We start from the raw sequence: 27,673 nt of genomic DNA, 5'->3' as shown, positions 1-27,673 counted from the left end.
TGTAGGAGTCATCGTGCGAAAGGGAGAGAGCACTTTGGCTTTTGCCAACACTGGACATCGCTTATTTGACACTAGGCAACAGAAAAACAAAATATTTAAAAATCTATAAAGTTCCAACTTATTTTTCAAAAACAGTGAGAGTCCTTAAATGTCTGATAAAACAGCTTTCTTCAGGAAGTAAATGGGAAACTGAAATTATTGAGTTTCTGGAAAGCTTCTTTTCAATTGTTCTTATTTGTTAAGGTTTTTACTCTTATCAATAAAAAAAATTTAACTTTATTTAGGTTTTAAACCTCTTAAAGTTCACTCGGACTGAGCGCAATTAACACTTCACACGCTTCCTATTACAACTTTCTTAAACCAGGATCAAAAGAGAAAAGCGGAACAAATTTAAAATGTACAAATTAAATTGATGAAAAAAAAAGAATGCTATCACAACCAATAAATATTCAATATTTTAATATTGCAACCTTATTTTGACGTACAACATTTTAGAGCCGTTTTTTTTCGACATTTACGATCTCATATGCAATAGAAAAAGAAGTTGGACTCTCAAAAGAAAACTTTTATAATTTCCTGCCTAGTGTTAAATATCTGAAATTGAGCTCTATTCAAGACTCGCATATAAAACGATCGACAGACATATTCATTGTCTATTTGAGTGGCTTTACAAGTTTTTTGTTTCTTGTTCGTTTTTTTTTTTTTTTTTTTTTTTTTTTGCTTTCTTTGTTTTCTCTTACAAATGGAAAGAAGAACAGCCTAAAATGTTATACATGTACAAAGTCTAAATGTTCTTTTCTACTCATCTGCTAGCTCCTTTTCGACTTGTTTTTTAAAAACCTTTCTCAAAATGGCAGTGCGTTTAGAGGGGGGCGTGGTGGGCGGGGCGGGGCGGGTGTCAGAGGGGGCGGTAACTAAGTATTTACAGAGCTCTGTGAATTCTGAACTATACAAACAAATGGCAGGAATCTATGCAAAATGCACATTGCATAATCATAATAAACAAATAATAGTAAATTAGATTAAAAAAAAAAGATGGATTTCTTGTTGTAGGTTTGTTTTTTTTTTTTGTCGTTTTTGTGGTGTTTCTTTGTTTTGTTTTTTTTTTTTTGTTTGCTTTTGTTTTAAAACACAATTGCTTTGGGTCTGGGCAAAGTGTTCGTACAATTTTAGTTGGCTCACGAATCTCTAAGCATAGTTATAAAAACTAATAATAATAATCATCGTAAGTATAATAGTGGTACTAATAAAAACATTTACATTTCAGGTATAAAACTAACTCAAAATAATAAAAAGTTATCAGAAGTTACGTGGGAGATGGCGCATTTAAGTTTCGTTTTTGGGTTTCTAGGGAGATGGGATTTTTAGCATTTGGTTATGTTACTTTTTTTTACAGTTTGCGCGCAAATTCACTTAGTAATATTAGCGTTAGAAATGCGCGCAGGATTTCCGTTGTTTTGTTCATTTTTTTTGGGGATGTATGGAGGGAGGATGGGGTAATATTTAGTTTACAAATCACTTGCTTAAAATGTAGAGCATTTTAGAAATTACAAAGTACTTTACAAGTTGTAATGCGTGTGATCATGGGTAAAAGGTAAAAGGGGGGGATGGGGAATATGGAGTTCTAGAGAGATTTGGAAACATGTGTTCGCGGACCTTAAATATGTTAGCAGCTAATTTCATACTTCAGTTTATCGCTCTTTTAAACCATTAAAATCTAATTATGAGTTTACATTTATATTTATACCGTTTTTATCTAATATATATCTATATATATATATATATATATATATATATAATTTTTTTTTTGTTGCTTTCATGTTTATTTTAGAAACAAAATGAAAAACATTTAGCGAAATCAGAGGCAAAGTTCCTAAAATTAAGCTTAGTAGGTTTACTTCGCTCTGCAGCTTAAGCGAGACAGCAATATAAAATAAAATCTAACCATTACGTTTGAGGGATTGTGGAGGAGAGGAGGGTGAAAGGAAGGATAGGGTGTATTAATTAGAAAAATGCAGCATAGTTTGCAGTTAACCTGAGAAAGAAATATAATCCATAAATATTGCTAACTCGTAACTATCTCTTTCTCTCTCTCATTCACAATCTCATATCCTATATATGCTATATCATATCTCTCATATATCATATATCATATATACCCTAATCCTATCGCTCATCCCGCTCGTTCTGCTGCTGGTCCTGTCCGGATCTTGACGAGCTGGAACTGCTGCTGGCAATGGATGACTCTGAGGATATGGAAATGATTGATATAGCCGACGATGAGTTCACCAGCGTGCCCCGCAGTGGCGGCAGGCGGTTGTTGTTGTTGTTGCTGTGGCTGTGGCTGCTGCTGCTACTGTTGCTGCTGTTGCTGCTGCTGTTCGATGCATTGCCGGTACTGATGGTGGGCGATCCGCCCACGGACTTCTGGTAGCGATTGCCGCCGCCGCCGCCCAAACGCAGATGCTGCGGTCGCTGCTGGTGGCTGTGTTGCGGCTGCTGCTGCTGCTGCTGCTGGTGGTGGTGGTGCTGCTGCCGGTGACTGTGGTTGCTATGGCTGTGGCTGTGACTGTGACTGTGATGTTGCTGCTGGTGATAGTTGGAGGAGGAGGAGTTCGAGTTGGACTTGCTCAGCTGCTGCTGCATCGGCGGTGGCACGTAGTACTGCTGGTGGTAGTAGCCGCTAGAATTGTGGCTGCCCCGCTGGTTGTAGGTGCGTCCACCACTGCCGTCTCCCCTGCCAGAACCTGATCCGGATCCGGTTGCAGAGCCGCCACCTCCAGATGTTTCCTGGACCTGTTGACTTTGCTGCTGCTGCTGCTGCTGCTGTTGATGCTGATGCTGATGCTGCTGCACCTCCTCCAGCTCTGGTTCCATGTCCTGGGCAGCGGTGTGGGCGTTTTCCGGCTGTGTTGGTGGTGAAGAGGTTATACATGTGTGCTTGCTGCTGCTGTTGCTTCTTGTCATGCTGGCGGCAGTTGCTCCCAAGGTCTTTGGGTGAAATTTTGTTTGTTGCGCTTTTGGTTTCAGATACAACCGGGGAGATGCAACTGCGGCCAGCATGGGAGCATAGCCGACCACCTGATGCCTGGGCATTAGGCAGCCGGCCACCACCAATCATCATGTTTCAAGGCGGGGGATTGTGTGCATTACCGACGAGCCCGTGGATGAGCTGCTGTTTCCGCTTCCGTTTCCGCTCCCGTTGCCATTGCCATTGCCATTGCCATGGCCGCTCCAACTGCTCGTCGATGGCATGCCGACGGCGAGCACTGGCAGCGGCATAGATATGGAGGAGGAGGAGCTCAGGCCATTCGGCGGCGACAGCGTGATGTCGATGACCTCCGGAGCACCCGACGTCGTCTCGACCACATCGCAGTCTTTGCTATCCTCGGAGTCATCTCCCGACGAGGTGCTGCCACGTCTGTGACGTGACTGCGATTGGTTCTGCGACTGCTGCTGTGCGTGGGAGGAGGAATGGGTCAGTGCGTTCTGTTGCTGCTGCTGTTGCTGCTGATGCTGCTGCTGCTGCTGCTGTTGGGCTCCGACGGCCGTCACGCCCACGCCCCCCACCACCGCCACCGTCGTCGTCGTTGCTCCGGCGGATGTGGAGGACCCGGTCACATACGGCTGGCCCAAATGGCCACCGCCGGGATGCGCGTGCCCGAGGCTATGGCTGTGCGCATGGCTGTGCCCGTGAGCTGTGGGCACCTGCACCGCCGGATGGTGGTACAGCTGCTGGACAACGGCGCCCGAGGGCATGATCACATATTTGGGCGCCCCATTGGAGGTGGCGTACGCAGCGGGAGCGGCAGTGGGCAGCGGCGAGATGCGGTCCACCACCACCAGGTGCTCGAAGTTCTCGCGGATCCATTCGCGATAGTCGATGACGTCGTCGGTGATGTGAATGATCCGACCTGTGGTGGAGGAACAAAGAAAAGCATTACAACACGAACTCGTCTATATACGACCCTATATATATATATATATATATGTGAAAACTGTTTTGTTATCATCGAGATGCTGTTTAATGTGTCAGCAGTAAAAATTTCCTTGCCAGTAATGGGTTCATCAGTCCCGGAAACTAAAATAATCTTTGATTCTAGTTTACATAATTCAAAAATTTTTGTTTTATTAATTTAGTTTAGTTAGAACTTGTTTCAACTTTTTTGCAGTCGCCTTATTACTTGAGTTTCTTTAAATATACTAGCCCTTAAAACAGAAATGGAATAAATAAAAAGTCAGTGCTGTTCATTGTATAGATACAATAAAGAACGAAAATCAATAGCAACACATACAAACAATGTTTACAAATTTCAAATGCCTAGCTAGTAATGTGATATGACTTTAAGTTTTCCCTGTTTGTATAATGTAAATACTGAATTCTGATAAGAAAGACTATAAAAGAATAATATTTAATTTATGTTAAATCCATCATAGCTCAAATGGTGACATTTTTAAAAGTATAATAGATTTTAAAGTCACCAAAATACAATGTACATAATATCTTGTTCCCCTTTCTTGGAATCAGAATAGTTGCCCTGTTTTTTGTAGGCCACAATGTTTTGCAATCACTTACCCAGTATGGAGTTGACGCGCGGATCGATCCCGAGGAGGTTGAGCGGACTGACGGCGAGGGCGAGGACGCGGTAAGCGCACTTGAAGGCCTGCTGCACCTGGAAGACGCCGTAGCTGCTCCGGCCGATATCATTGCCCGGCGTCAGCGGGTCCTCGATGCACAGGAACGAGGGCCGATGTCCGTCGACCATGTCGCGTTGCAGTTCATCCTTGGGCATATAGCGGCCACCGTTCTTTATGGAGATGCCGATTTTCATGTAGTTGAACCTGCGTCCGTATAGCTCGAAGAACTCGAGCAGCAGCACCCCCAGATTGGCTGTGTCATGGTAAATGCCACGCGGATGCATCTGCAGGAAGCTGATGCACATGAGGATCAGCGAGTAGGAGGAGATGCCGCCCGTGAACACCTCGTTGAGATCGCGGAGCAGAAGGAACTGCTTGAGCACCAGCACCAGCTTCCCCAGCACTGGATAGTCGCGCTTAAACTTCTTAATAAGCTCCGCCGACTGCACGCCGCTCTGCATGTTGAACGATATGTCTACCTTCACCTGCGTTTCCCGGTCCGTCAGCTTGATAATGGGCACGGATGCCTTGTCCAGAACGCGCACCGTGCAAGCCTCGGCAATCCCGCGGCTCACCAGCTCGAATTCCAGCGTGCGCAGCGGCAGTTTCTCCCACAAACCTAAGGGATACCAAAAAAAAAATATGATGAGTTACATAAACATATATATGATATTGGGGCTAAAGCCAGCTTTTAAACTGCAGAATTCCATGCCATTGCCAACTCACCTAGCACAACGAGATCAATATCAGAGGTGGGCAGAAAGAGGCCGGTGCGAAAGGAGCCAAAGATCTCGACCACCGCCTGTGGCCAGATGGAATGGACAACGGCCTCGATGCGCTTGACCACCTCGTTGCGGATGGCGTGTTCGCAGGGTGTGGGCAGGACGTACTGGTAGAAGTGCTCGATCTCCTCGTGCAGCCCAATGACGCCCTCGCCGTACGGATAGTCGGCCTTGCGCCAGGGCTCGCCCTTGTACTTGGCGATCATCTCCATGTGGTTGTTCATATAGTAATGGGCACCGCCGACCTTGTTCTCTGGCCGTTTCTTGCGCGACGGATTGTAGTAGATGCTGTTCGTGCGGCTGGCGGGCGTGGTCGTTGTCTGTGGCGGGTTGTTGCTGGTGTCGCTCATACTCGTGGTGCTGGTGGTGGCTGATGGACCAGTCGTGGTCGCAGCTGTGCTTGCCGCTGTGGTCGTCGCCGGGCTATTGGTGCCGGTGCCGTTGCCGTTGCTGTTGCCGGTGACTGTGCCAGTACCTCCTCCAGTTGCTGTTCCTCCTGCTCCTGCTGGTCCGTTGGTGGAAGTGCTACTGTTGACGGGTGAGTTATTGTCCCGATTTGTGGTGGAATCAGCCGAGGAGCTGGTATTGCTACTATTGCCGCTGGTGTTGGTGCCGGTGCCGCTGGTGGTTGAACTGTTGTGGCGCTGCGATACGCCGTTAAGTTGTTGCTGCAGAATCTCCAGAGAATCCGCTCGGAAGTTTAGCACACGACTTAGAGAGCTGTTGGGTCGCGATAAGTAGGATTTGCCCGTTGAATTGTTACCTATGTTGTTAGTGGAGTTGCTGCTGTTGTTGTTACCGCTGCTATTGTTGTTGCCGCTGATGCTGCCGTTGGTCGTCGTCGCCTGCTGTAGCTGCTGATCAAGCAAAGCGCCCATCTCCTGGGCATTCGTCTCCCAAATCTTTAACCATGTGCGCAGCGATGGTCCCTCCTGTTCCTTCTGAAACCAGCCAACAAATGGATCCATTCAAGACGGTTTCACACGGCTGTTGGCTGGGCGGGAAACGAGGGGGGCGCCTTTCTCCTTCGCTTCGTCCTTCCTTCTTCTCCCTGTCCTCTGCGTCCTTGTGTATAAAATATGCGGTCTCAATAAAGATCTACTGTGGTCTGTGCGGCTGTGCGTTCCACCGGGAAAGTGAATTAGCCCCTTCAGTTTTCTCAGCATTCAAAAGCTGCAATATAAAGTTCGTAGACAATATGAAATCAAATGAAATTAGGTTTACTCAGCCTACTGTAATACATTTTATTTTCCTGTCATTTTATATAGTCTGTTTTTGAATCAGTAATAATTCAGTCTTATTTACTCATTTTAATTTCGATCATTGATTTTGATTTGTACTCGTTTTAAATCCCTTAACTAATGTATGACATTAAACGCTCCAGATTCAGAAATGAAAAAAAATGATCACAAAATCAACAAAATTATGTGATTAAATATTATTTATCAATCCTTAAATAAGAAAAAGGTTTGGGAAGTTTAGGTACTTAATAAAAAACTAAGCAAAGTCATAAAGTCCCTAAAATACATTTTTCACCGGTTATTAGTCAAACCGGTCAAGATCAATTTAGCAAATTTTACAAATGAATTCGGTATGCATTATTAAAAATATGTATAGGACATTTTTTATTTATTTGTCCAACAGAGGTCTTTGATGTTTTAAGGATATTCCAAACACTTATTATAATTTATACATGGTAAAACTCCGGAAAGATCAATAAAAATTGGATACGTTAATCCAATGGAAAACAGTCTAATACCGATATACATATAGGTTAAACTGGTGGAGATAAATAAAGAAAGGAGAGGTAAAATAACAATAAATAGTAGTTGTTGTCCAAAAAGGCGTTCGCATGCAGTTCGCATTTCGTTCGAATGGAAAGCGTAAATGGCAAACATTGCAAATTATGCGCTCTTTTCTACAAATAGAAATGTCTCCCTCTTTCACTCTCTATATTTCTCTCTCCCTCTCTCCTTTTTGCAGCCAATTGCAGCTGAAGCGTTTTTAAAGGCGCCAGGCGAAAATTGTTTTTTAGAGCGCAAAAAAAATCGCACACACACACTATGGCAAAAAAACAAAAACAAAAATGGGCCACAACAAAAAGGTTTTTCACATACGAAAAACGAAAAAAAAAAACAGCTCACGAGACTAAATAAATTACTTCCAAGTGATATTATATCTCGCACCAATACACTGACAGTTACTCTAGTTTGCCCTAGTGTGTGTGTGTGTGTGCAAGGGCGTACAGGTGGCCGTAGTATGGGGGTGGGAGTGGGAGCGGGATAGCACACATGCACATGTACCGAAAGGCGGCTTCGATTATGCAAAAAAAAAAAGGGGAAATAACCGTAAAGAAAAAAAAAATCCACAGAAATGCAAAGTAAAAGCTCCACTTAACACACGCACTTATTACATACGATTTTGATTTGTTCACTGAATTTTTCTTACAAATTAAGTTGCATTTTGACAGAGGAAAACTCCCGCACACACACACACATACGCAACATGGCACACATGTACTTGTACATTTTAGGCAAATTAACACTTTCTTAATGCTGGTCAGTGTTGGTCAACGTCTTAAACTGGGCACCCGTGAGAGAGTGGGGGTGATAATGAAACGAGAGGGAGGATTTTTATTGTTTTAACCGGCAAATATATGCTGGTCTTAAATTAGCCTCATTAATTAATTGCAGCGGCTGTCGATAGGCGGGCAGGGTTGCCACCTAACGAATGAAGACTATGCTTTACAGCACTGGCCGGGGTAAATGTAAACATTTAATTTATGCAACCGCTGCAGTAATTAAGCGAAAATCAATTAAGCAGACTACTTCAATCGCCCGCTCTCTCTTGCACGTACACACGTGCGTATGATTTCTCGCGTAATTCCGTTGGAATTTTTCACACACAATTCTTCTGGTTTTTTTTTGCCATTTTACCTTGACGAGTTTTGTTCTCGTTGCGATTGCGTTGTATTTCAAGTTTATCATACATATACGCACACACACGCACACAATCACACGCACTCACCGAAACGTGCACAAAATACACATGTCGGCCATAAAAAAAAAAGCAAAGTTATAGTATGACAGTTGTTTTTTTTTTGCAGCTCAAAACCCGCCCAAAAATTAATGGAAAATTACAGTTGTTGTCGGCGTCGCTGCTTCTTCTTCTAATGTCTCTCTCTCGCTCTTTCGCTATATATCCTTATAAGCTATTTCTCGCTCGTTCTCTCTCACTCCTTGCCTCTATGCCTTTTTATGCACACTCGCACGCAGCGAGACACTCTCACACACACACACAAGCAGACGACTGGTTCTTTCGAGAATCGAATTATTACCGAAATTTGTGGAGTGCAATTATTGCAAAGCAACTTTGCATTATTTCAGATGTATAAAAAGCGACCCGTGCGATTGTCTCTTGCTTTTTTTTTAAATATTTGGCTCAAAAACGACAGCGAAATTGCGATTTGTGTGCGAACACGCGACTAGCAGTGTGACCGTTCCGCGAACGTTCGGGAACACCGTTCTATTGGCCCTAAATTATACCATGTGCTGGAAGAATAGTGGGGTCACACACCATGGGCTCCTTCGTTAGCGCGTACAACCACCCTTTATATTTTCCATTCACCAATTAGCAATTGAAACGATAAAAATCGATTTTTGCTCTACTCAATTATATTGGCTTCGGTAACAATCGGTTTTTAAAAAAGTTTAATTTGTTAATTTCAAATTAATTTAAACTAACTTAACTAACTTGAGGCGGATAGTTGATAGGTACCTGGCTGGGTCAGCTTTTTGAAGCTTGCCGCGATTTAATTTAAATAATGACGATCTTATTTCGAAGTAAGTCAAGTAAGCCAATCATGTCACTATTTTAATATTTCCAACTCCATTAAAACAGTTTACACTTATTCCTATAATAATATATGTATATATATTTAACATATTTTAAAAAGCAAAAAAAAGAGTACCATATACGATAAAAGATGGTGATGGAAATCCTTAGGCTAAGTCTCAGTCTCAAACGTTCACAAAAAACATCACGTGCCCTTCCAGTAGTCCGTGGTTGGGGGATACGCCTTTGGGGCTAATACCGCTGCACCACCACGGAAGTGGGCCGCCACTGGACCTCCTTATCCGTCACCTTGACCTGATCCAAGGTCAGAGTGCTCTCCGCGAACGCGGCGTTCAAGTTTCCGGCCAACTGCGGCTGATCCTGCGGAACACTGGTCATGGCCACATTGGTAGAGGCGTTGCTCTTCCGGTTGTTGTTGCTTTGAGGGGAAAGATATATGTATTTTAGTACTGTCCAAAAATTATTTGGTCATAAGCAAACAATAGCTTTATAATGTTCATCGAAAAACGTATTGGTACAAAGCATGTAATTTTACATACATACATTTACGTATAACATAATATTGTTAAATATTATATTTTAAATAAAAAAAATGTAGGTTTTACTGGATAGACTCTAGAATGTTATTATAAAGCATTCTTTTTTAGATTAAATTTTTTTTTCAAATTTTTAATGTATCTTTATGGTACACCATATTTTGGATTGGGTGGGAAAACTTACCTGCGCTGCTTGCGACATGCCACCATGGACACGAGCACGGCCAGAATGATGATGGCCGCCAAGAGTCCGGACAATCCGGCCACCATTGTCATCATTCCGTGCGGCTCTCCATCGGAAGTCACCTTGGTAACTGCAAAATTGAGGGAAAGCAACAGGTGAGTGGTGATTGGTGAGTGATTGACTGCGGCCTGCTCCAATTTGGCAGGTGTGAAATGTAAATTTACCCAAGGTCAACTGTAAAGCTACAGCAAACACTGAAATTATATGGCTAAATATGTAGTTTGCCTTTTAACTTCACCGCGCTTGACGGCCTTAAATATGTATGTTTAGTTTGGAAAGTTAAACAATATATGTAACAGTAAAATTTATTGACTCACAAAAAAAGGAAACATTTTTTTTTTGGGAAACAATTCTCTTTATGTTGAATGGAAAAGAAAGTTTTAAGACTTTAAAAAACACTTTTTTTGTATCCCTCAAGAACGGAATTTTGAAAATGATATATTTGAATTTTAAATAATTAAATAAGTAACACGAAATTTTAAAAATGTTTGTGTTTTGTCTTTATACAACTTTTTAGAGAATTAGTACCACTTTTTTTTGAGTGACGGTTGACGATAAATTTATGTCTCAGGGGCAACAGCCGTTGAACTTCAACTTGATCGAAATCCGATCTGATCCCATTCGATTCAAAATGCGTGTAGCGGCGGCAGCAGGTTTATTTAACTGCCGACGCCGACGCATTTCCGTGCTTTCTAAACCGGAAGAAAGGGGAACCCCCTCAAGATCAGATCACTCACTCGAATCCTCTACAACAAATCGCTTCGTGTTGGGCCCGGATTGCATGTAACCTCCCAGCTCCATTTTTAGGTCCATGTTCTGGAAAATAAAACCAACACAATTATTGTAAGATATTTATTGATTTAGAAAATTTAAAATTGTTAAATTAGTTATAATTTATAAGCTCCATATGCTATCTTTTTTGTTGCAGTGTTAAAGTTAAGAAAAAACAAGAGGAGGCCGTGAAACATCTGTGTAAATGCAGTTAGCTAACTGCAGCGATCAAACACTAATTAATCTAACGAAATACAGTGGAGCTTTTTTAAATCGAAACACACAAAAATTACATATATTTTTTTTTGACAATATCTGAACATTTTATTTTTTTTGATTTCCTTCATGCTTGTTTTGATGACTTGATGATGCAAAAATTCAGTAAATTAGAAATTAAATTTTTCGAGTTATGAAAGTTCAATTTTTTTATAGATTTAAAAAGATGAATTTTAATATTTTGTAAGCTAAAAAAAAATTTGAAAATAATATTTGACTTATAACAAAAAAAAACAGACTTTACTTCGTGTTAAAGAGTAAATAAATACGATGCTGTAATGTTTTTTTTTCCAAATTATAGATTCAATTTTTATAAATTATGGAACTTCAAGAAATGATCAATTATGGAAGACGTTGATACAATCCTTATATTCTTAATCGAAATTAAGATTTAAAAACTAAATATTAAACAAAAAAAATTGGGTTTTGCTTATGGAATATTGGATACTGAAAGTGCGGCTTCGACAGTTCCAATTATGGAATTTCTACCGTACTGGCCCAGTTGCAGCAACCACAGGCGCACGCGCAGCGGCAGATGAAAAAGCACGGAGCGGAGCACGCTCGACTTCACCGCATCGACATCGAACTGTTGTTGGCCAATCGCCTCTGCCGCTGCCTCTGCCGCTGCCTCTGCTACCGCCTCTGCCTCGGCTACCGCTTCTGCCCGAGTTGGTTATTAATTGGGTGGAGCGCAGCTAAGCGATGTCGCTTATCAGCTGAGGAGAGGGCAATAATTCTGCTCGACTTGAGATGTCAGTGATTTATTTGGCCATAATTAATTTGATTTTATTGTTTACAGACGATTTTCGGCGGCACACCGCTCAAAAGCATTATTCTTTAGTTAATTGTGAGTGACAAGTCACTAACTAGCTGGCAAAAACAGTAAGACTTCCTTATATTTATGTACATATATATATTTTACTTTTCAATGATGCGAATTTCCATGTTACCCTCTCAAGTTTAAGTAAATTTAAATAAATTTAAATAAATTACTATAACAAGTTTCTCTTTAAAGAAAATCTTTAAAAATTGACGAAATGTGTTTGCATTAATTTTGTTACATAAAATGTAAAACAACTTTCATGATTGAAAAATAATACATTTTATTATTCCTATTACGTTTGCATCTTTCCATAAGTCGGAAGCTGAGGAAGTTTGACTGTATATGTGGATAAAAACAACCATTCACCATTTGAAAGCTGTACAAACATTTTATAAATAAATTTAAAAACTAGTTTCCCCTAAAAAATTAAAATATCTTAACAAGTGCGGAAGTAGATTTATGTATATTTTTTTAAGTTCAATGTGTAATAGAAAAACAAGGGTATTTTCTGCATTTTAGCTTAATTTGTTTCACACTCATCATTAGACGTAAGTATATAGAAAGTCATTACATTTATCTAAGGGAATGTATATAACTAGGCTTTTAAGAACTACGACTGTAACTGGTGATATCTCCAAATTGGATAGCAATTTTATCTGGCACGTTTGGCAATTAGTCGAATTCACGATTCGCCGAAAAAATCGAAGAAAAACGTGTCGCAGCACAAGTCTGAAAAATATTTGGAAATAAGATAACCATAAAGCCCTTTTATTGCCATTAGAGGCTGTTAAATGGGGAATATCTCCAGTTGTCACCTATTATTTAAGGGGTTTCGTCTAAACGAGCCATTTGGAGACCCAAAAGGGAGATTGATTTGTTCATGTTTGGAATTAAAAGCTCAGAATGTTTGTTTTTTATTAGGTCCCCACATGATTTGCATGCGAATCGAATAACTATCGAAAACTAAGCAATATAAAGAGAGCTGAAAATTCAAAAAATACACTGAACAAAAATGTTGCAAAAGAAACTATTTTGTGTCATGAAAAGAATTAGTTTTTCAATTTTTTTTTTGCTAAAAATAGCAGTTAAAAAGTGTGTCTACTAAAATCTTCTCGTAAGCCTTAAAACAAATTTAAAGCACTATAGAAAATTCTCATGGTAAAAAAATGTTTCATTAACTGTCATCACTCAGTTATATTACATTTTTTTCTAGAATGAAATTCACATGGTGTTTATTTTTTAATATAATGATGCTGCTTACCCTTGTCAAATGTCAATTGACAGTTTTATTTCCTATTATTTTAAACTAGATTTGTTGAAATTATAACAATTACATTTTAACAACCTAAGCCAAATTTTGTTTGGTAATTTTTTACCGTGTCTATATTTTTAGATTGTGAATTTGTGGCATGGGCCGGAAGGAATGGGCAGTGGAAAGCTGGGATTGCATGCGAAATCGCTGGAGAAATGCGAACACGATTTTTAGCTAGTTTAATATGTACATACATAAAATTCTATGACACTATATAATATATGTAGAGTCGCATCTTCAGTTGTTGTTTTGCCACCACGCCATAAATAATTTAATTAATTTAATCATTTGGTGGTGGCAACAATTTGCAATTTAATGGCACAAATTACGGCATTAGAACGGCGTCGAAATTTTCTCATTAAAATTCGGCAATCATATAAATTTGCACATTAAAATGAATTCAGAACTTGTCTTTTATAGCACTGTCACTTAATTTCGCACTAATCAATATTGATTATCGATGATCATACGGCGAACGGGGAAACCTCAAGAGCCATCAACTCGAGTTGGTGGCTTTGATACATCCATCAAATATTAGGTAAGAACCTCTCACTTACAATATCTCCAAGGTATCTGGTATCTTGCTGATTTCTGTGGCCAAAGCGGGCGATCGTATTTGGGGATAATAAAGTGCTCGAATTTGTGTTTGAGACTCTGAACTAACGCCGCCGACACTCGACGTTCGACTAACGCGATCTACGTAAAGCCCAAACGTAACTTTCGATTGCGCCAAAAGCGGCGACTGCGACGTCGGCAGCGCAGTCCACCGATCGCCGACGAAGGGGCCTTAACCCCCTGCAGGCCAAGCACCTTAATTTGGCTGAAAAAAGCGCAGTTTATTGGTCAATATCCCAGATTTAATTCAGAATATACTTTCTGAAATATTTAATTTTGAATAACATTTGAGGGTCAATTTTTATTAATGTCGAAATGGTTTATGTTTAATGTTTCATCTTTAATTTTTCTCATTTAAGGTATAAAATTTAGTGAATATTTATCTTCAATTTGGATTGATTGAGGGACTTAAAATGTTGGCCATTTTTCGTATTTTAGGATAAAACTCTACACTTTATTTTGTTGATAAAAATCTAAGGTTTTCAAAATACAAAATATACCTTTTTATATCCTTGCAGAGGTCAACTCTTAGTTTTTAAGCCATCTGCATTTTTCCTAATTTACGATGTAGTTAAGGGAGTTAACAATTAAGAATTTAAAATCATAATTTAAACCTAACAGAATTTTAAATTTTGCATCTTTAATTTGGTTACTATTTTCTTATTAAAGGATGTATTTAGAAAACTTAAAACAATTTAAAACATAATCATGCTAAAATTGCCATAATTTGTTGCACAACACATTTCATTACTCATACGCAGTGTTGTCCATCCATAACTTTATATTTTTACACTAAACAACATTACTAAATAAATTTGTTTTTTTTTCAAATCTTTGATTATATAATCATATATAAGAAAGTAACAAATTAATAACATATATAATTAATAAATGCCACTGGGAAATATTATAGAGTCTATTAATTCAATTATCATTAATTAAAATGAATGGATTTGTATTTTTTGTTATATTTACGTATGTATTAATTGTATAAGCTATTCAATAAATGCAGTGAACTGTGGTTCTATAACCATACAGTTTCGAATGAATATTAAATAATGTCAATCAAACTAAGCAATTTGAGAGGGTTAAACAGGAGGAGATTGGAAGCACGGGGACGGGATCACTGTCAAGTTGATCTGGGTCTACTCTACGACGATTCGAAAATGATCTTAAATCTAATTAAAATGTAACGAACGCAATGGAATTGAATGGAAAATGAAATTGAAATTGAAATTGTAGCCAAATGAAAGCGATGCCAGCGCCTCAATGCCAGCGATCAAGTCAGTTACGAATGGAACAGTAGATCAAGGTGGGGGAAGATCGTCGGTCCCCTGGGGACATGATTTATCGATTTGCTTTGCCGATAGCGTATAGCTAAAAGCTGATAAGCAATAGCAGAATATCAGAATAGCAGCATAGAACACGACCCTCTGAGAGACACGAGAAAGGAATTTGTGGTACATGGCGCCTCCGATAGACACTTCAACTTAAAACCGCATGTAAGGGTGCTCACAGCAGCGGTCACAATATTAGAACTGGTTTAAAATAAAACCAAATTAATTGGTTGTCTTAATTCCTAATAAAAAAAATCCTATAGTTAATATTACTATAAAATATAAAGCAACGGTATTATATATTAGTTTTAATTTTGTATAAATTGTTTCACTACATTTTTATTTCGTTTTTTGTCTATGAAAACTTTATCGTAACACGTTATTTACCCGCTTTTTAATTAAATATTGCAATTAAACAATGATTCAAGAAAATAACTATTAAACAAAAAACATTTGCTTAATTGAAAAGTAATTTTTGTAAAATAAATTTGTTTAGTTATATTTTCTAAATTTTATACTATTTTTAAGTCATTGTTTAGTTTTGCCCCCAACATTTTGTGTGTCAGCTAACCTCCGGCCACGCCCATTTTGCCAACAAGTGGGCAACAAGTGTTTTCGCAATGACGCATGTTGACAGATTTTTAAACTGTTCTCTGTTTTCTAGCCATGTACTTTCAGTCAGGAATGGGAAGATTTTCTGTTTTGGATCCGCTTGGGCGTGAATCATCGATATTTTGGTGAAGAAAGAGAACAACAATCATATCACTAAAGATTCCTATCTGTAATCCATCTCTATAACATTTTAAAAATAGGCTAGGGCTCGAAACAGTAATAATAAAACAATCTTCATATCAATCTTCATGATTTTCCATTAAAAAGCAATGACTAAGATTATTTTTACGGCAAGAACATATATTTAATAATTAGTCTTATGAGTGCTGTCGTGTGTGCTTTAAAGATAAGATTCCAAACATAGACAACTAATCGAGCGTTTATTACTGCACTAAATCGGGGAACTGAAAGGATATCTCTAAACTGCAGAGTCACTCTACAAGGGGTTTTCCAAATTTAGTAAGAGTTTCGGAAGATATAGTAAATTAACATAGACGACGTGTGTGTTTTGTGGGCTTTCCAATCAATTGACTACTCGGACAACTTGTTTACATTATGTCAACTCATCTCCGGTGTATGGTACACGGTGAGAAATTATTTGTACTTAAATAAATAATATAATTAATACAAATTTGTAAGTTATTAGTTCAACATTTTACCTATGATAAACGGACTTTTTTCTTTTAATAAATTTTAAAATAATGCTCAGACATTTTTTTATTTATAAATATGGTATTTAGAAATATATATCATATTATTATTATTGTAGATTAATTTGTTTCATTGGAAATTATATTCAATTCAATTTGAATTAAAGCCGAAATGGTTTTTGTAATTTTTAAAAATGCTCCCTGTGCCTTTTTCATTTCTATTTTGTATGTCCCTATTTTAAAGTTATTAGTTTATTTAGTTTTCAATTAAGAATAATGTTTGCTTTGAACTTGTGTTGTGAGAAATGTGAAAGAAGAGGTTTCAAAATCAAGCAGGGTTTCTAATTAATTTTTTCGACCTGAAATACGACCCAGATAAAAAGTTCGAGTGCACTTGATTTACCCTCTCGGTTGTTGAAACATAAGCGTGCGGTTTAAAAACCCCCCGACCATACGTTTTCTGACTTCCAAAAAATCATGACAATGGCAAATGTTAGTGACGTCGAGGAATGGCAAACAAATTGCTATAAATAAACGGCAATCGCAGGCCCACTTCTAGACCAGGATCGCTGTGGATCGGATCGGATCGGCCAGGTATATGTATAATAGTCAATCAGTGGGCCCAGACGACCGGCATTATCTCCGATACTTGGCCCAGATAGGCCGTTTTGTTTACGGCCCTCCGTTTGACGGCTTTCGCTACAAGAAATTGCCCTCATCTTGTGTTGTTGTCACATGAATTTGCGTTTCAGCAAAAAACCAAAAACAAAAATGGAAAAAATAAATCAAATAGAAAACATTTGTTGTCGTTTTGCTCGTCCGCTTGTTGTTTATCAACAATTACAATGGTGGTCGTAAAAATCGAACTTTAAGTTGGGTTACTATTTACTATTTGCAATTGGCAGCTGCAGTTGGCTTTTAATGGCGAAAAGCAGTTTGTTTGGCCAACAAAAACAGAAACTGGATGTTTAGGGCCTCTTACGTGGCGCAAATTCTGCGAATTTCACTTTTCAGTTAAAAATTATACATATAACATTTTCTGCCAAGAAAAGTGAAGGGTTTTTCCAATTGATTTTATGATTTCAAATAGACTTTGTTTAGTTGTATGACCAATTTTTAAAAGCTTAAACCTAATTTAAATGATGTCCCTTTATTAAATAACTTCCATTTTCAAGTTAAAATAAAAATATATTTATTACATTTTTTGGCTATCTTAAACTTCAGCTAACAACTTTTAACCGGATAGGCACGAAAACAAAAACAGTTTTGTTTGGTAAATAATGGAAATTCCCAACGGTTCTAAACAAATTTTCAGCAGTTTAACTAATTAAACCTTAAGACGTCATTTTGACGCTATTCTGGCCCCCAAAACAAAAAATTCCTTGTATTCCTATACACAGTATAGTGTAACATATATAGTATAGACCACATTTCCGTCCGTAAATTTTAGCGAAGGTTCCCATAATAAATACCGATCTCTCAGACTCAGAATACAATTGTTTCCTTTTCTGGGTTCTCTCGCCAGATTGGATCTCGCGAAATGTGTGGATAGTGGATATACATATGTCCGATTTGGCGACTGGAATTATTGGCCCGACTGAGGTATGCAATTTATTTAATTAGATGCCGTTGGTTTTGGATACGTATATGTACGTACGTTTTAAGGTTTAAAGGCGATTTGGAGATTGTCAGGCGATCGAAAATAACACCGCAACCGAAATAAACAAAAATGAAAATTTGTCGCCCTTTTAATTTGAGCACAACAATCAGCGCACTGTGTCGACTTTTTGTTTGTTTTTTGTCTTTGCTCAATTAATGACACAACAATTTACAAGTGATTTTTCACTGCAACACGACGATGCGACGATTATTTACAGCCGAAAGTGAAATTGTTAATTTTAATCGCTCGTTTTTTTTTTTTTTTTTTTTTTTTTCTGTGTTGTTGCGACGTCAGAGGCATTTGCCCCAATGAAAAAGCCGCCCAAAGCTTTCCCCATTCTACACCCGATCGGTAAATATACATATATCTTTAAATACAATACATATATTTTATTCTTATTCTTGACTTTAAAAATAAACAAGAACGTGTAGCAGAGATCGTCGTTGTTGTTTGTCGGGAAAAGGCGAAAAATCGGAAAAACTAAATATGCCTCTCATCCCACGGCCGCTAAATGGAAGTCAAGCGATTAACTCACTCCCTTAATTTATGCACGTGCAAAATTCGTGACGAAATTGGCGAATTCCTAATTGCAGATTGCGAAATTCCCGCTCAAGCCAAACAATTTATGCAAATTCTGAACGGTTTCACTTGTTACAACATTTCTGGAGCTTCAATTGTTATAGCTGCATTTTCTCCACACTGCACACACAATAAATATTTGAAGATTTAGTTTATAGATTTCAATGATTTAAAACACAATTAAAATGAACCACTTTAAACAATAAAATAGATTGCTTGCGTTTTTACTTAATTACCACAAAATAGAATTAAAAAGTTCCGATTTTTTTAGAATCTAAAAATTACAGTTACAAATTGTACCTATTAAATTTAAAACGTAACAAACTGAAAATTATTTATTAGTTTAAGCAAATTTTTTAAAAACAAAAAATGTGATCTTCATTTTATATATAAATATTAAATACTATTAAATACTATTCATTTTGTTTTACAAAAAATTTAATAAAATAAATATTTATAAATTATTATTAGTCTTATAACTAATCAATACATATTTAAACAAAAGTTAACACCCTTTTCAGCTTATAAAGTTCAAGTCCAAAGGTTTTTCAGAAAACAAATTTATTTTTAAAGACAAAATTAAACCTTTCAGTTAAATATAAAATAAATTTTGTTTTTTTTTTTTAATTGTACTTGTATTTGTGTATATAATTGTATATATTTCATTGCAGTGTAGATGCCCATTGACGCAATCGGCAACAATAGCGGTAAGAGCAACAATAACAACTGCCGGCAGCAACAATTACTTGTGATAACAGCCACATTAATTGTATTGTCAAAAAGCATCCACCCCCACAAACGCTGCCCCTGCAGCACCACCCCCATATAAAATATATATATATATATATATACCCCACCGATCGCGCATAACCATATAAATTGCCGTTGCGACTGATAAATTACACTAATCGCTGTCGGTAGCGAACGTTTGAGCTTTGTTTGCCTGCCGCCCCTGCCACGCCCCCTCCACGGGCACGACACACGATTTATCCGCTATAGCAACAGCCGATCCGAGTATATATGCTATAGAAGTCGGTGAATAAAGGAAAGGAAGCACCCAGAAAGCTGGGGGCAGACAAGATCTACAGGGAAAGTGAAAGTACTTGGCAGTAGCCCTCCTGATTTATTACTTTCACTTTCATATTCAAATGGTTTTTAGGTTTCGCCCGATTCAGTAACTCATTTAGTTTATCATTAAGGGAAAGAGTAGTGTGCCTAATAATACCAGGATGTTTTTATACAAAAAGCTAACCGGTTTTATGAACATCTTAGAAATCACTCTTCTATCAACTTTAGTATCTTTAAATATTGTAAACATTAAAGACGTTGAAGATAGTATATGCATAGAAATAGGATTTATAAAATTAAATTAACGATAGATTTTTGAACAATTATTTGTTAAAATGATGTACGTTAAAACAAGCACATACCAACTTTCTGTACTTCAGGTATAATAGTTCTTAAGTGTGTTAAGTGTTGACATTTAAAATATAATTAACTACTTCATGCTATCAGAATGCCGACATTGTGGGATCCAGAGATCCATATATATGTTATCAGCGCGTTTCTTAACCGGTAAAAGTTAATCGGTAGAGTTAAAAACAACTCAGAAATCACCTCTTCCATTTAAGGACTATACATATCTCAAAATTATAATCTTACATTTAAATTGACGTTAGTATTATTTCTTAAAATTATATAAGTGTCTAACGTTTATAACAAACAAATGCATAACAAATGCATAAAGGTATTATAGTTCCTGGGATCTTGGATCATACCTAAGCCCATGAGATTTTGACATTAAATATATATGTGTAATTTCTCATCTTTTAAAAAACACTAAGGAATTAAAATACGAAATTTAATAACCCTAGAGGTTTGAGGGTTTCTGAGATCCAAATAGATTTATTTAAAATCACATTTTTTGGTTTATGCGAGAGTCCGACCCAAATTCTATGATCAGCCGTATGATCCGTATCCGATTGCCATTTCCGATCGAGGTGTGGAATTGGTGGAGCACTAGAGCACTAGAGCGACTCAATGCTGGGCTTCTTGTTCCTGTTCATGCCGAGGTAGCCCCACCAGGATCGCCGGGTCCTCGACTCGTCGTCGACAGGTTCAACAATGGGGGCCACCGAGTCGGAGGTGTTGCGAACCACCATCATGTGATCCGTGTTCGATTCCAAGCTGCTCTCACTCGACTGATTGGCATTGGCATTGGCATTGGCATTCGTATTCGCATTCGTATTCGTATTCGTGTTGGAGCTCCTCCGGCTGGCTGACTTTCCGGATTTGCCGGATTTTCCGGATTTGGCAGACCTGGTGGTGCGCACCGTATCCGCGGAGACCTGGGGCACATTGGCCAGACTGGGCAGCGGGGTGACGCCTCCGTTCCGGGTGCGTTGCTCCCGCCGATTGGCACCGCCGAAGAGCTTGGTCAGGTACGGCATGCACATCCTGGAGTGGAAACTTTTAATACAGAATACAGGAAGCAGAAAGCAGGGAGTAGGATGCAGGATGCAGGATGCAGGATCTCTTGCCACCGGCTGATAACTAATTTTGGGGAATTATGATCTACGTTTTTCTACGAACAATTGAAATTTTGATATGACTTTTTGGCTGGCATCGAAAGGAGAGAATGACACCTGGCAAGACAGCTATCTCATGGAGTAAATGAATACAAAAAAAAATACAATTCTAAATAAATATTAATAAATATTGATTTATATATATAATTACATTTCGGCTTAAGGAACACCCTAGTTTTTCTATTATTTTCGTATTTAAATGTTGCAAAATTATTTTGTACTTAATTTCGTTATGATAACAGACAAAACTTAAAAACATTTTAAATTTAAATTTTTTGTTATGATAACAGACAAAACTTAAAAACATTTTAAAAAGCGAAGGTATTATTTTGAATGTTTCTTAGAGCTGCAAAATTATAGAAAATAAAAAAAATAATACTTTAATTATTTTAAATTGTTTTTAACCCAAAATTTGTTTAAAAAACTAAAAAAAAAATTATTGACTTATGTCTGTTTAATAGCTTTGAAAGGTTAAAATTCGAAATTTAAAGAATATAATATTTTGTGTTACATAAAATTTGACTTTGTGTCTTTTCAATTCATAGAAGTTGCCAAACGTAACATACCAATTGAACTAAAAGAAATTAACATTTTTGAAAGAAGTAAACAATGTATGTTGGAAGCAACATTTAGCTAAAACCTAAGCTAGAAATTGCTCAACGCTGATCTAAATTTAACTTCAGATTGGGGAGGATTATGTGCGAACAGCACTCGAAATGCAACAAAATGCGCCGCTTGGGGCACACACATGTTTTGGGGAGTTATTTATAGAACCGCATCCTCAGCCACAGACAACAAAGCGGAGCATCAGCATCTCCATCTGCATCTGCAACTGCATCTGCATGCCTAGAACGGAGATCAGTCGAAATCAGACCATGGCCTCGTTTGGAGTACGGGGAATGGGCCAGCCGCTGGGCATCCGGATCTGCTGCTGCCGTGTGTGCACCTGCATCAACTTCGGGTTCGTTCTGTCGCGGATCGGACTGTTGAAGCTGATGCAGCTTGGCCTGGCCATGCTCTGCGAGGGATTGCTCATCCGGTACGGCGTGCCGTATGCCGACTCCATTGGCCAAGCCCTGACCAGCTTTCTGGCCACTACGGGTCACTGCTTCACCACCACCGGCATCCTGCTGCTCTGCTACGCCTTCTCCGACAAATCCTACAGCCTCATCCGCCAGTCCCTCTTTGTGAGTAGCCTTGGAGTTCTAAAAAACTCGAAATATCATACACAATCCAAGTGGCCAAGCAAACAAACCAACTCAATTCATTGGAAAGACTATGGCTATTAATTTTTTTAAACTTTTAATTCCATCACTAAAATTAAAAAGTATTGTTTTCTTTTTTTCTGAACTATTTTTAAAGCGAATTTTCGTAAAAACAATTATCTTGACTGAATGGATAAATCATTTAAATTATAATTTGAAAAAATGAATAGACTTCGAGAATTTACAGTGATTTTCTATTTTACTAACAAATATCATAAAGACTATTAAAGTAAGTTAATTTTTGCAAGTATATTATTGCTTTTAATCAATATATAACTAGTCTTTGTAAAAATGAGTGTCTTAACTAAATGGAAAAACTATTTAAGGCGCTTGTTATTTTAAGTAAGCCTGTTGTTTTTAATAAATATATAATGAATTTTCGTGAAAATAATTTCCTAGAAATGTAGACTTAAGTTTGACTAATTTAGTTATGTCTTTTAGACAATTGTTTTAGTCAATGCTCCATATGTATTAAAGGGAAGTGTTTTTATTATTTAGTTAACTATCTGAAATTTTTCAATTCATAGATTTAGTTTGAATTTTGCCACCACCCTGATGTTGTTGATTTTCTCATGATTTCAGGAGACCTTGTTCAACGGCCTCGCCAGCTGCATGTACTTCAGTTCGTCGAGTTACATGGGATTCGCCTGCGTGGTGTGGCTGCATCCACAGTTCCTGGTGCGACCCGGATTCTGGGCGTATCCGGCCATGACTGCCTGCTATGTGAGTGCCAGAAAGTCAGAGAGTATAATCCACAAATTTCAAGCGCAATAACCCTTAACTTTCAGTACATGGGCTATGCGGCGGGCATTTTGCATGCCCTTGATGCCTACTTGGCGTTCCGGCATTTTCGAGGAGCACGCTAATCCCGGCCAGAGAAAAGCTCTATCTTCAGTTATTGGTGGACATAAATGTGTATTATATAAGAGTTTTAGGTTTAAGGCACCTTTCTTCCGATGGTCTCGAACATTCACAGTAAAAGCGCTTAGTTGTATCTTTATAAATAATAATAATATCCTTCAAAATGGACTGGTTTGATTAGCACCAAAAGGAGTGACAGATCCGGCGATTCCAAGGGCTCCTCTCAGGCCATCTTGTTGGCCTCCGCCTTGAATTTTCTGCAAATGCATAAGAGAATTAGTTTTGGATTAGCCTCCACGGCAACGATGAGTTTGCGACCCACTTGAGTTGCTTGAGCGCCTGGCTGGTTTCATAGTCGGCCTTTAGTAGCCCGATGCGCACCCAACGCGGTCGCTCGTGGATGACCTTGTGGATGAGAAACTTGAGGCCCAGCAGCAAGTGTTCGAAGATCACAAACGAAAGGTCCGGCACCGAGGGCAGCCAGTGCGAGAAGAAGTCCCTTTTGGCCAAAGAAAAAAAAAGAAAGAAAGAAAATCGAAAGAGTTATTTAGAGTTTCAAGCTTTCGAAAAGCCAAAGCTCACTTGACATTCGGCTGGAGGAAGAGCAGGCCGCAGTTGCTGAGCAGCGACATGACCGAGAGCAACTCGAAGGCCAGCTGCCAGGCGCCGATGTTCTTGGCCCGCCTCGCAAACGGCCGCTTGAAGATGTTGCACAGCTTCCACATGTCGATGTGCACGGCAAAAACATTGTTCAGCAGCGCCCCGATGGCGGCAAACGGGGCAACGGCGGCAAAGAGGACCACGTAGCCGAACTGGATGCACACCTGCAGGTAATCCTCGTACGTGGAATGATACTCATCCAGGCCGGACTCGTAGAAGGACTGCTCGTAGCGCGGCAGATCGCTGATCGAGCGCAGCTTCTCTTCGGCCACCTCGCGATGCCGGAACTCGGCGTACTTTTGGCGCAGCACCGCCAGCAGCGGTATGCCGATCTCCTGGGCGATGCAAAGCAGCTGGAAGACCAGCAGCTGCATCATCAATTGGTACTTCAGCTGGCGCAGATCCTGCAGCACAAAGGCAATGTAGAACTGCGAGAAGAAGTTATTGACGATCTCGAAGAGCATCAGCTTGTTGACCCGATGCCGATCGTACTGCGATCGCGTGCGATGATTCTCCAGGTTGGTTAGGAATGTGGCCAGCTTCTCGTAGGCCCACGAGAAGATCGCAATTAGCACCGATTGCACGATGACCGGTATATACAAGAGCCACGATTCGGGTCCGAAATCTGCCAGCACTTCGGCCTCAATCTGGAACTGGTAGAGGGCAAACCAGCCCGCGGCGACCACGCAACCCAGGACCACTGGATACGAGATGCAGTACATTTGCAGGTACGTGTAGCGCATCGGATAATGCAGCGTCATCTTGCCCGTAATGGGATCCGGTTTCATCTGGCCCGTGTACGCGGAACGCGGTTTGTCCAGGCTGCTCATCTCGATGGTGCCCCAGCGGTATGAGTAGCCGGCGCACCTGCGCTTCCACAGCTCCAGAAAGATCTGTAAATATTTTTGAGGGTTTTGGGACTTTAACGATAGACTATGATTCAAATTTTCGTAATTAATAAAGTAAGAATTAGCATTTAAATGACCGAAAATATCTGGGTTACATTACGTTTAAAGACTTTGGCTAGCTTTTTCTAGAAAGGTAGTTATAAATGTTATTTGAATATATGACTATAAATAACACAAAATAATACACTTTAAAGATTAGTGATCGTAAAATTAAAATTTAAAAATCCCCAAAAGTAAAATACAAACTAGCTATTTTTAATAGCGCACTTAAAAGTTTCCAACTTAAGAGCACTTAAAAGGTGCTATATTTAGACTTTGTCACACTCTAGCATTATAAAAACTGAAAAGAAATTTCCTTTCAATTTGCAAATAGTTTACTTTGCTATCGTTTTGATTCAGTAAGTGAACCCACTCACCGTGGTCCATATCACATAGAAGCTGCAGACCAGCGAGATATTCAGGTCGAATACCCATTGAAGAATACCGAAAACAGAGGGAAACACCAGAGCCTTTGTGTAGAACTCGATGAAGCCGAAGTAAAGGCCTATGCTGGAACCAAAGTAGTTGCGGATGTCCTCGATGGGCAGCTTGGTGCGTTTCAGGTTCCAATTGAAGCGTTCCAGATACAGCTAAATGTGTTTACAAAAAATGATATCATTTTGAATACCCTGCTCATTAAAAATATAAAAAAAAACTCACGATATCGTGCAGGGGAAACAAATCCTCGATGTAGCCCTTTTGCAGATACGACTTAATGCCATCCTGGATCACGTCCTTGATCAGGACAGGTATCTCGCAGTAGCGCAGGATTTGATCCTTGCCCATGCCCGGCAGAAGGAAGTCCGAGATGCAGCCGTGGTTGAACTTCTGCATGCTGTTCGTGGTGGTCATCTTCTCCAGCTCGGCGGCATCGGCCAAACGCAGCAAGGTATCCACGCTGGCCGAAAGATACAGGTACTTTTCGGTTTTTCTGCATGGAATTATGTACATTGAATTTATTAAAAGAGAACTTATATGTGTATTAACAAAACTATTTATATCTAACAATATTTATTAAAATGTTATGCTTTTATTAAAATACAAATTTTATTTAAATTGTATTTCTAAATCAATAATGAAATTTAATAAAATGTTGATAATATTTTTTCTGCCGAATTATAGTTTTGAGTGCTCTAACGATTTGATAACAAACAATTTGAAATCTTTGTTGAAATCATGTTTACATTTGTTGATCTATAAACAATGCACTTTTGATTATATAAATATTGGCTTTGTTTAGTTCGGTGCGTTGAGATTATCCACAATATTTTCGTGATTGAGAACCACAAACGTGGTATCAAAGATATTCCTTTTTTTTTAATAAAATAAAGTTATAATTTTTTTTCATTTTGTATCACACGGATAATTCGACATTTTAAATTTTAAGTTTAAAATTTCTTTTTTCTGGCAATTTTTCAATCTCTGAAGTGGTACTGTCCTTACTTTAAATTAATTAATTAAATTAATTCAAATCTTATTTTTTCATATTTTTTTTGAGTTATATAAATCACTTTTGAATTCTTGACTATTTTTTTTTTTGATTTATGGTTAACATATTTTTTTGGCAGTTTTAATGGGATAGAGTGGATTTTTTGGTATTATCAAGGCCTAAACCAAAAAGCCTGCTTACCCCACGATCTCCAGCGTGGTCTGGATGCCAAACTCCTGGATGATTTTCTCCACATCCTGGCAGTGTCGCAGCTTGGCCTTTTCCGTGAAGATGATGACGATGTGCGTCTGTTTTTGGAATGGGAAGAGGTTGGGTGTGGTAAGAAGATACCTTTTGGTTAGAGGCATTTTAAAACTGACCTTGTCGAAGGGTTCCGAGTCTAGGCCGAGCCCATCCACGCCCTCGCCGGAATCCAAGGTCCGTTGGCGCTGCAGTGCCTCCAATTTCAGACTGCGCTGCCGGCGGAACAGCTGGTTCTCGATGATGTTCCGCGTACGTGGTCCTGGACCTGCATAATTGTTTATGAACAATGGAGTAATGGAGCACTTTGCATTCCGGATTCATCTCTCTTCGTCATCTGGGCATCTGAGCATCGAACAAAATACCAGATCCATTATGCACTCACTTTTGGCATCTTCGGACATCGTTTACGGGTGACGGCTGATGACGAGTGGCGTCGCTGAACTAATAACAAAATATAACAATCACATCCACATTGAATCGCAGAAGAATATCGCAGAATTTCTCTTTCTTTCTTTTTGCTCAACAGATGAGTAAGAGCGATCATGTGCTCTCTCACTCGCTCTTCCGTGTGCGTGTGAATGTTAATTGCGTGTATTTTGGCCCGTGCCAATGCCAAAATACAGAATTTTTAATAATAATGCCAAAATATTTCGCCTTTAGCGGTTCTTGCCGGTTCAAAGTGCTTTGTTGTTGTTGCTGTTGTTGTTTGTTGTCGCTGCTTCGTGGCGTGTGACGTCATCGCGGCCATTTTTATCGAAGCGGTATGTTTAGCTGGCAGCAACACTTGAGAGGAACAACAAAAACTAAGAGTCATAATTGATTTAGTTTTAATTTGTTTAAATTAGCAACTATTTCCCCTTTCCCGCCAATTGGGAATTGCAGCAAATCAATCATTTATCGATTACCATGTGCAACTCTGTCAGAGATGCGCAATTGCTGCACACTGTGACTTAAAGTCACGGCAAACAG

The 27,673-nt window shown here is 38.9% G+C and overlaps 5 protein-coding genes across 7 annotated transcripts; 1 reads left to right on the top strand and 4 right to left on the bottom strand.

Moving 5' to 3' along the window:
- Positions 1-1,783: 1,783 nt before the first annotated feature.
- On the bottom strand, positions 1,784-8,933 carry LOC108136515 (non-canonical poly(A) RNA polymerase protein Trf4-1). Its single transcript, XM_017257775.2, has 5 exons — positions 8,758-8,933; positions 5,365-6,593; positions 4,577-5,257; positions 3,154-3,914; positions 1,784-2,907 (listed from the first exon to the last, which is right to left on the bottom strand). The coding sequence occupies exons 2-5, from the start codon at positions 6,386-6,388 to the stop codon at positions 2,167-2,169; spliced, it is 3,207 nt and encodes a 1,068-aa protein (XP_017113264.1). The 5' UTR covers positions 6,389-6,593; positions 8,758-8,933; the 3' UTR covers positions 1,784-2,166.
- A 143-nt stretch (positions 8,934-9,076) lies between these two features.
- On the bottom strand, positions 9,077-18,308 carry LOC108136580. Of its 3 annotated transcripts, XM_041709611.1 has the most exons (5): positions 18,109-18,308; positions 17,924-18,048; positions 10,793-10,871; positions 9,996-10,125; positions 9,077-9,693 (listed from the first exon to the last, which is right to left on the bottom strand). In XM_041709611.1, exons 3-5 carry the CDS (start codon positions 10,866-10,868, stop codon positions 9,507-9,509), a joined length of 393 nt encoding a protein of 130 aa, XP_041565545.1. In that variant the 5' UTR covers positions 10,869-10,871; positions 17,924-18,048; positions 18,109-18,308; the 3' UTR covers positions 9,077-9,506. The 3 variants fall into 3 exon arrangements, with proteins under 3 accessions (XP_041565545.1, XP_017113379.1, XP_017113378.1); XM_017257890.2 differs by lacking the exon at positions 17,924-18,048; XM_017257889.2 differs by lacking the exons at positions 17,924-18,048; positions 18,109-18,308 and adding an exon at positions 13,795-13,927.
- On the top strand, positions 17,972-23,425 carry LOC108136577 (protein singles bar). Its single transcript, XM_017257887.2, has 4 exons — positions 17,972-18,053; positions 22,064-22,465; positions 23,126-23,266; positions 23,332-23,425. The coding sequence occupies exons 1-4, from the start codon at positions 18,015-18,017 to the stop codon at positions 23,407-23,409; spliced, it is 660 nt and encodes a 219-aa protein (XP_017113376.1). The 5' UTR covers positions 17,972-18,014; the 3' UTR covers positions 23,410-23,425.
- Positions 20,551-21,331, bottom strand: LOC108136579 (probable endopeptidase p60). Its single transcript, XM_017257888.2, has one exon. The coding sequence runs from the start codon at positions 21,144-21,146 to the stop codon at positions 20,718-20,720; it is 429 nt and encodes a 142-aa protein (XP_017113377.1). The 5' UTR covers positions 21,147-21,331; the 3' UTR covers positions 20,551-20,717.
- Positions 23,426-23,438: 13 nt separating the features above from the next.
- LOC108136576 (anoctamin-10) lies at positions 23,439-27,541 on the bottom strand. The gene is made up of 8 exons (XM_017257886.2): positions 27,087-27,541; positions 26,821-26,969; positions 26,642-26,748; positions 25,672-25,942; positions 25,389-25,601; positions 23,987-24,957; positions 23,727-23,903; positions 23,439-23,661 (listed from the first exon to the last, which is right to left on the bottom strand). The coding sequence occupies exons 1-8, from the start codon at positions 27,103-27,105 to the stop codon at positions 23,628-23,630; spliced, it is 1,941 nt and encodes a 646-aa protein (XP_017113375.1). The 5' UTR covers positions 27,106-27,541; the 3' UTR covers positions 23,439-23,627.
- Between the last annotated feature and the right edge of the window lie 132 nt (positions 27,542-27,673).

The sequence above is a fragment of the Drosophila elegans genome, unplaced genomic scaffold (genome assembly GCF_018152505.1).
Source record: "Drosophila elegans isolate 14027-0461.03 unplaced genomic scaffold, ASM1815250v1 contig_149, whole genome shotgun sequence".
NCBI lineage: Eukaryota > Metazoa > Arthropoda > Insecta > Diptera > Drosophilidae > Drosophila > Drosophila elegans.
Note: the sequence above shows the minus strand (reverse complement) of the source record. Positions and strands in the feature narration are given on the sequence as shown.

What these genes read in the sequence shown, in the direction of transcription:
- LOC108136515 (XM_017257775.2), bottom strand. Translation starts at nt 6,388, where the DNA reads ATGGATCCATTTGTTGGCTGGTTTCAGAAGGAACAGGAGGGACCATCG. An exon ending in TATTGATCTCGTTGTGCTAG is followed by an intron (nt 5,258 to 5,364) that starts GTGAGTTGGCAA and finishes GGTATCCCTTAG; the next exon opens with GTTTGTGGGAGAAACTGCCG. An exon ending in GCGCGTCAACTCCATACTGG is followed by an intron (nt 3,915 to 4,576) that starts GTAAGTGATTGC and finishes CCTCCACCACAG; the next exon opens with GTCGGATCATTCACATCACC.
- LOC108136580 (XM_041709611.1), bottom strand. Translation starts at nt 10,868, where the DNA reads ATGGACCTAAAAATGGAGCTGGGAGGTTACATGCAATCCGGGCCCAAC. An exon ending in ATTTGTTGTAGAGGATTCGA is followed by an intron (nt 10,126 to 10,792) that starts GTGAGTGATCTG and finishes TCAATTTTGCAG; the next exon opens with TTACCAAGGTGACTTCCGAT. An exon ending in GCATGTCGCAAGCAGCGCAG is followed by an intron (nt 9,694 to 9,995) that starts GTAAGTTTTCCC and finishes TTCCCCTCAAAG; the next exon opens with CAACAACAACCGGAAGAGCA.
- LOC108136577 (XM_017257887.2), top strand. Translation starts at nt 18,015, where the DNA reads ATGTCCGATTTGGCGACTGGAATTATTGGCCCGACTGAG. An exon ending in GAATTATTGGCCCGACTGAG is followed by an intron (nt 18,054 to 22,063) that starts GTATGCAATTTA and finishes CCGCATCCTCAG; the next exon opens with CCACAGACAACAAAGCGGAG. An exon ending in TCATCCGCCAGTCCCTCTTT is followed by an intron (nt 22,466 to 23,125) that starts GTGAGTAGCCTT and finishes TCATGATTTCAG; the next exon opens with GAGACCTTGTTCAACGGCCT.
- LOC108136579 (XM_017257888.2), bottom strand. Translation starts at nt 21,146, where the DNA reads ATGTGCATGCCGTACCTGACCAAGCTCTTCGGCGGTGCCAATCGGCGG.
- LOC108136576 (XM_017257886.2), bottom strand. An exon ending in ACCACGCTGGAGATCGTGGG is followed by an intron (nt 25,943 to 26,641) that starts GTAAGCAGGCTT and finishes AATTCCATGCAG; the next exon opens with AAAAACCGAAAAGTACCTGT. An exon ending in CAGGCGCTCAAGCAACTCAA is followed by an intron (nt 23,662 to 23,726) that starts GTGGGTCGCAAA and finishes ATGCATTTGCAG; the next exon opens with AAAATTCAAGGCGGAGGCCA.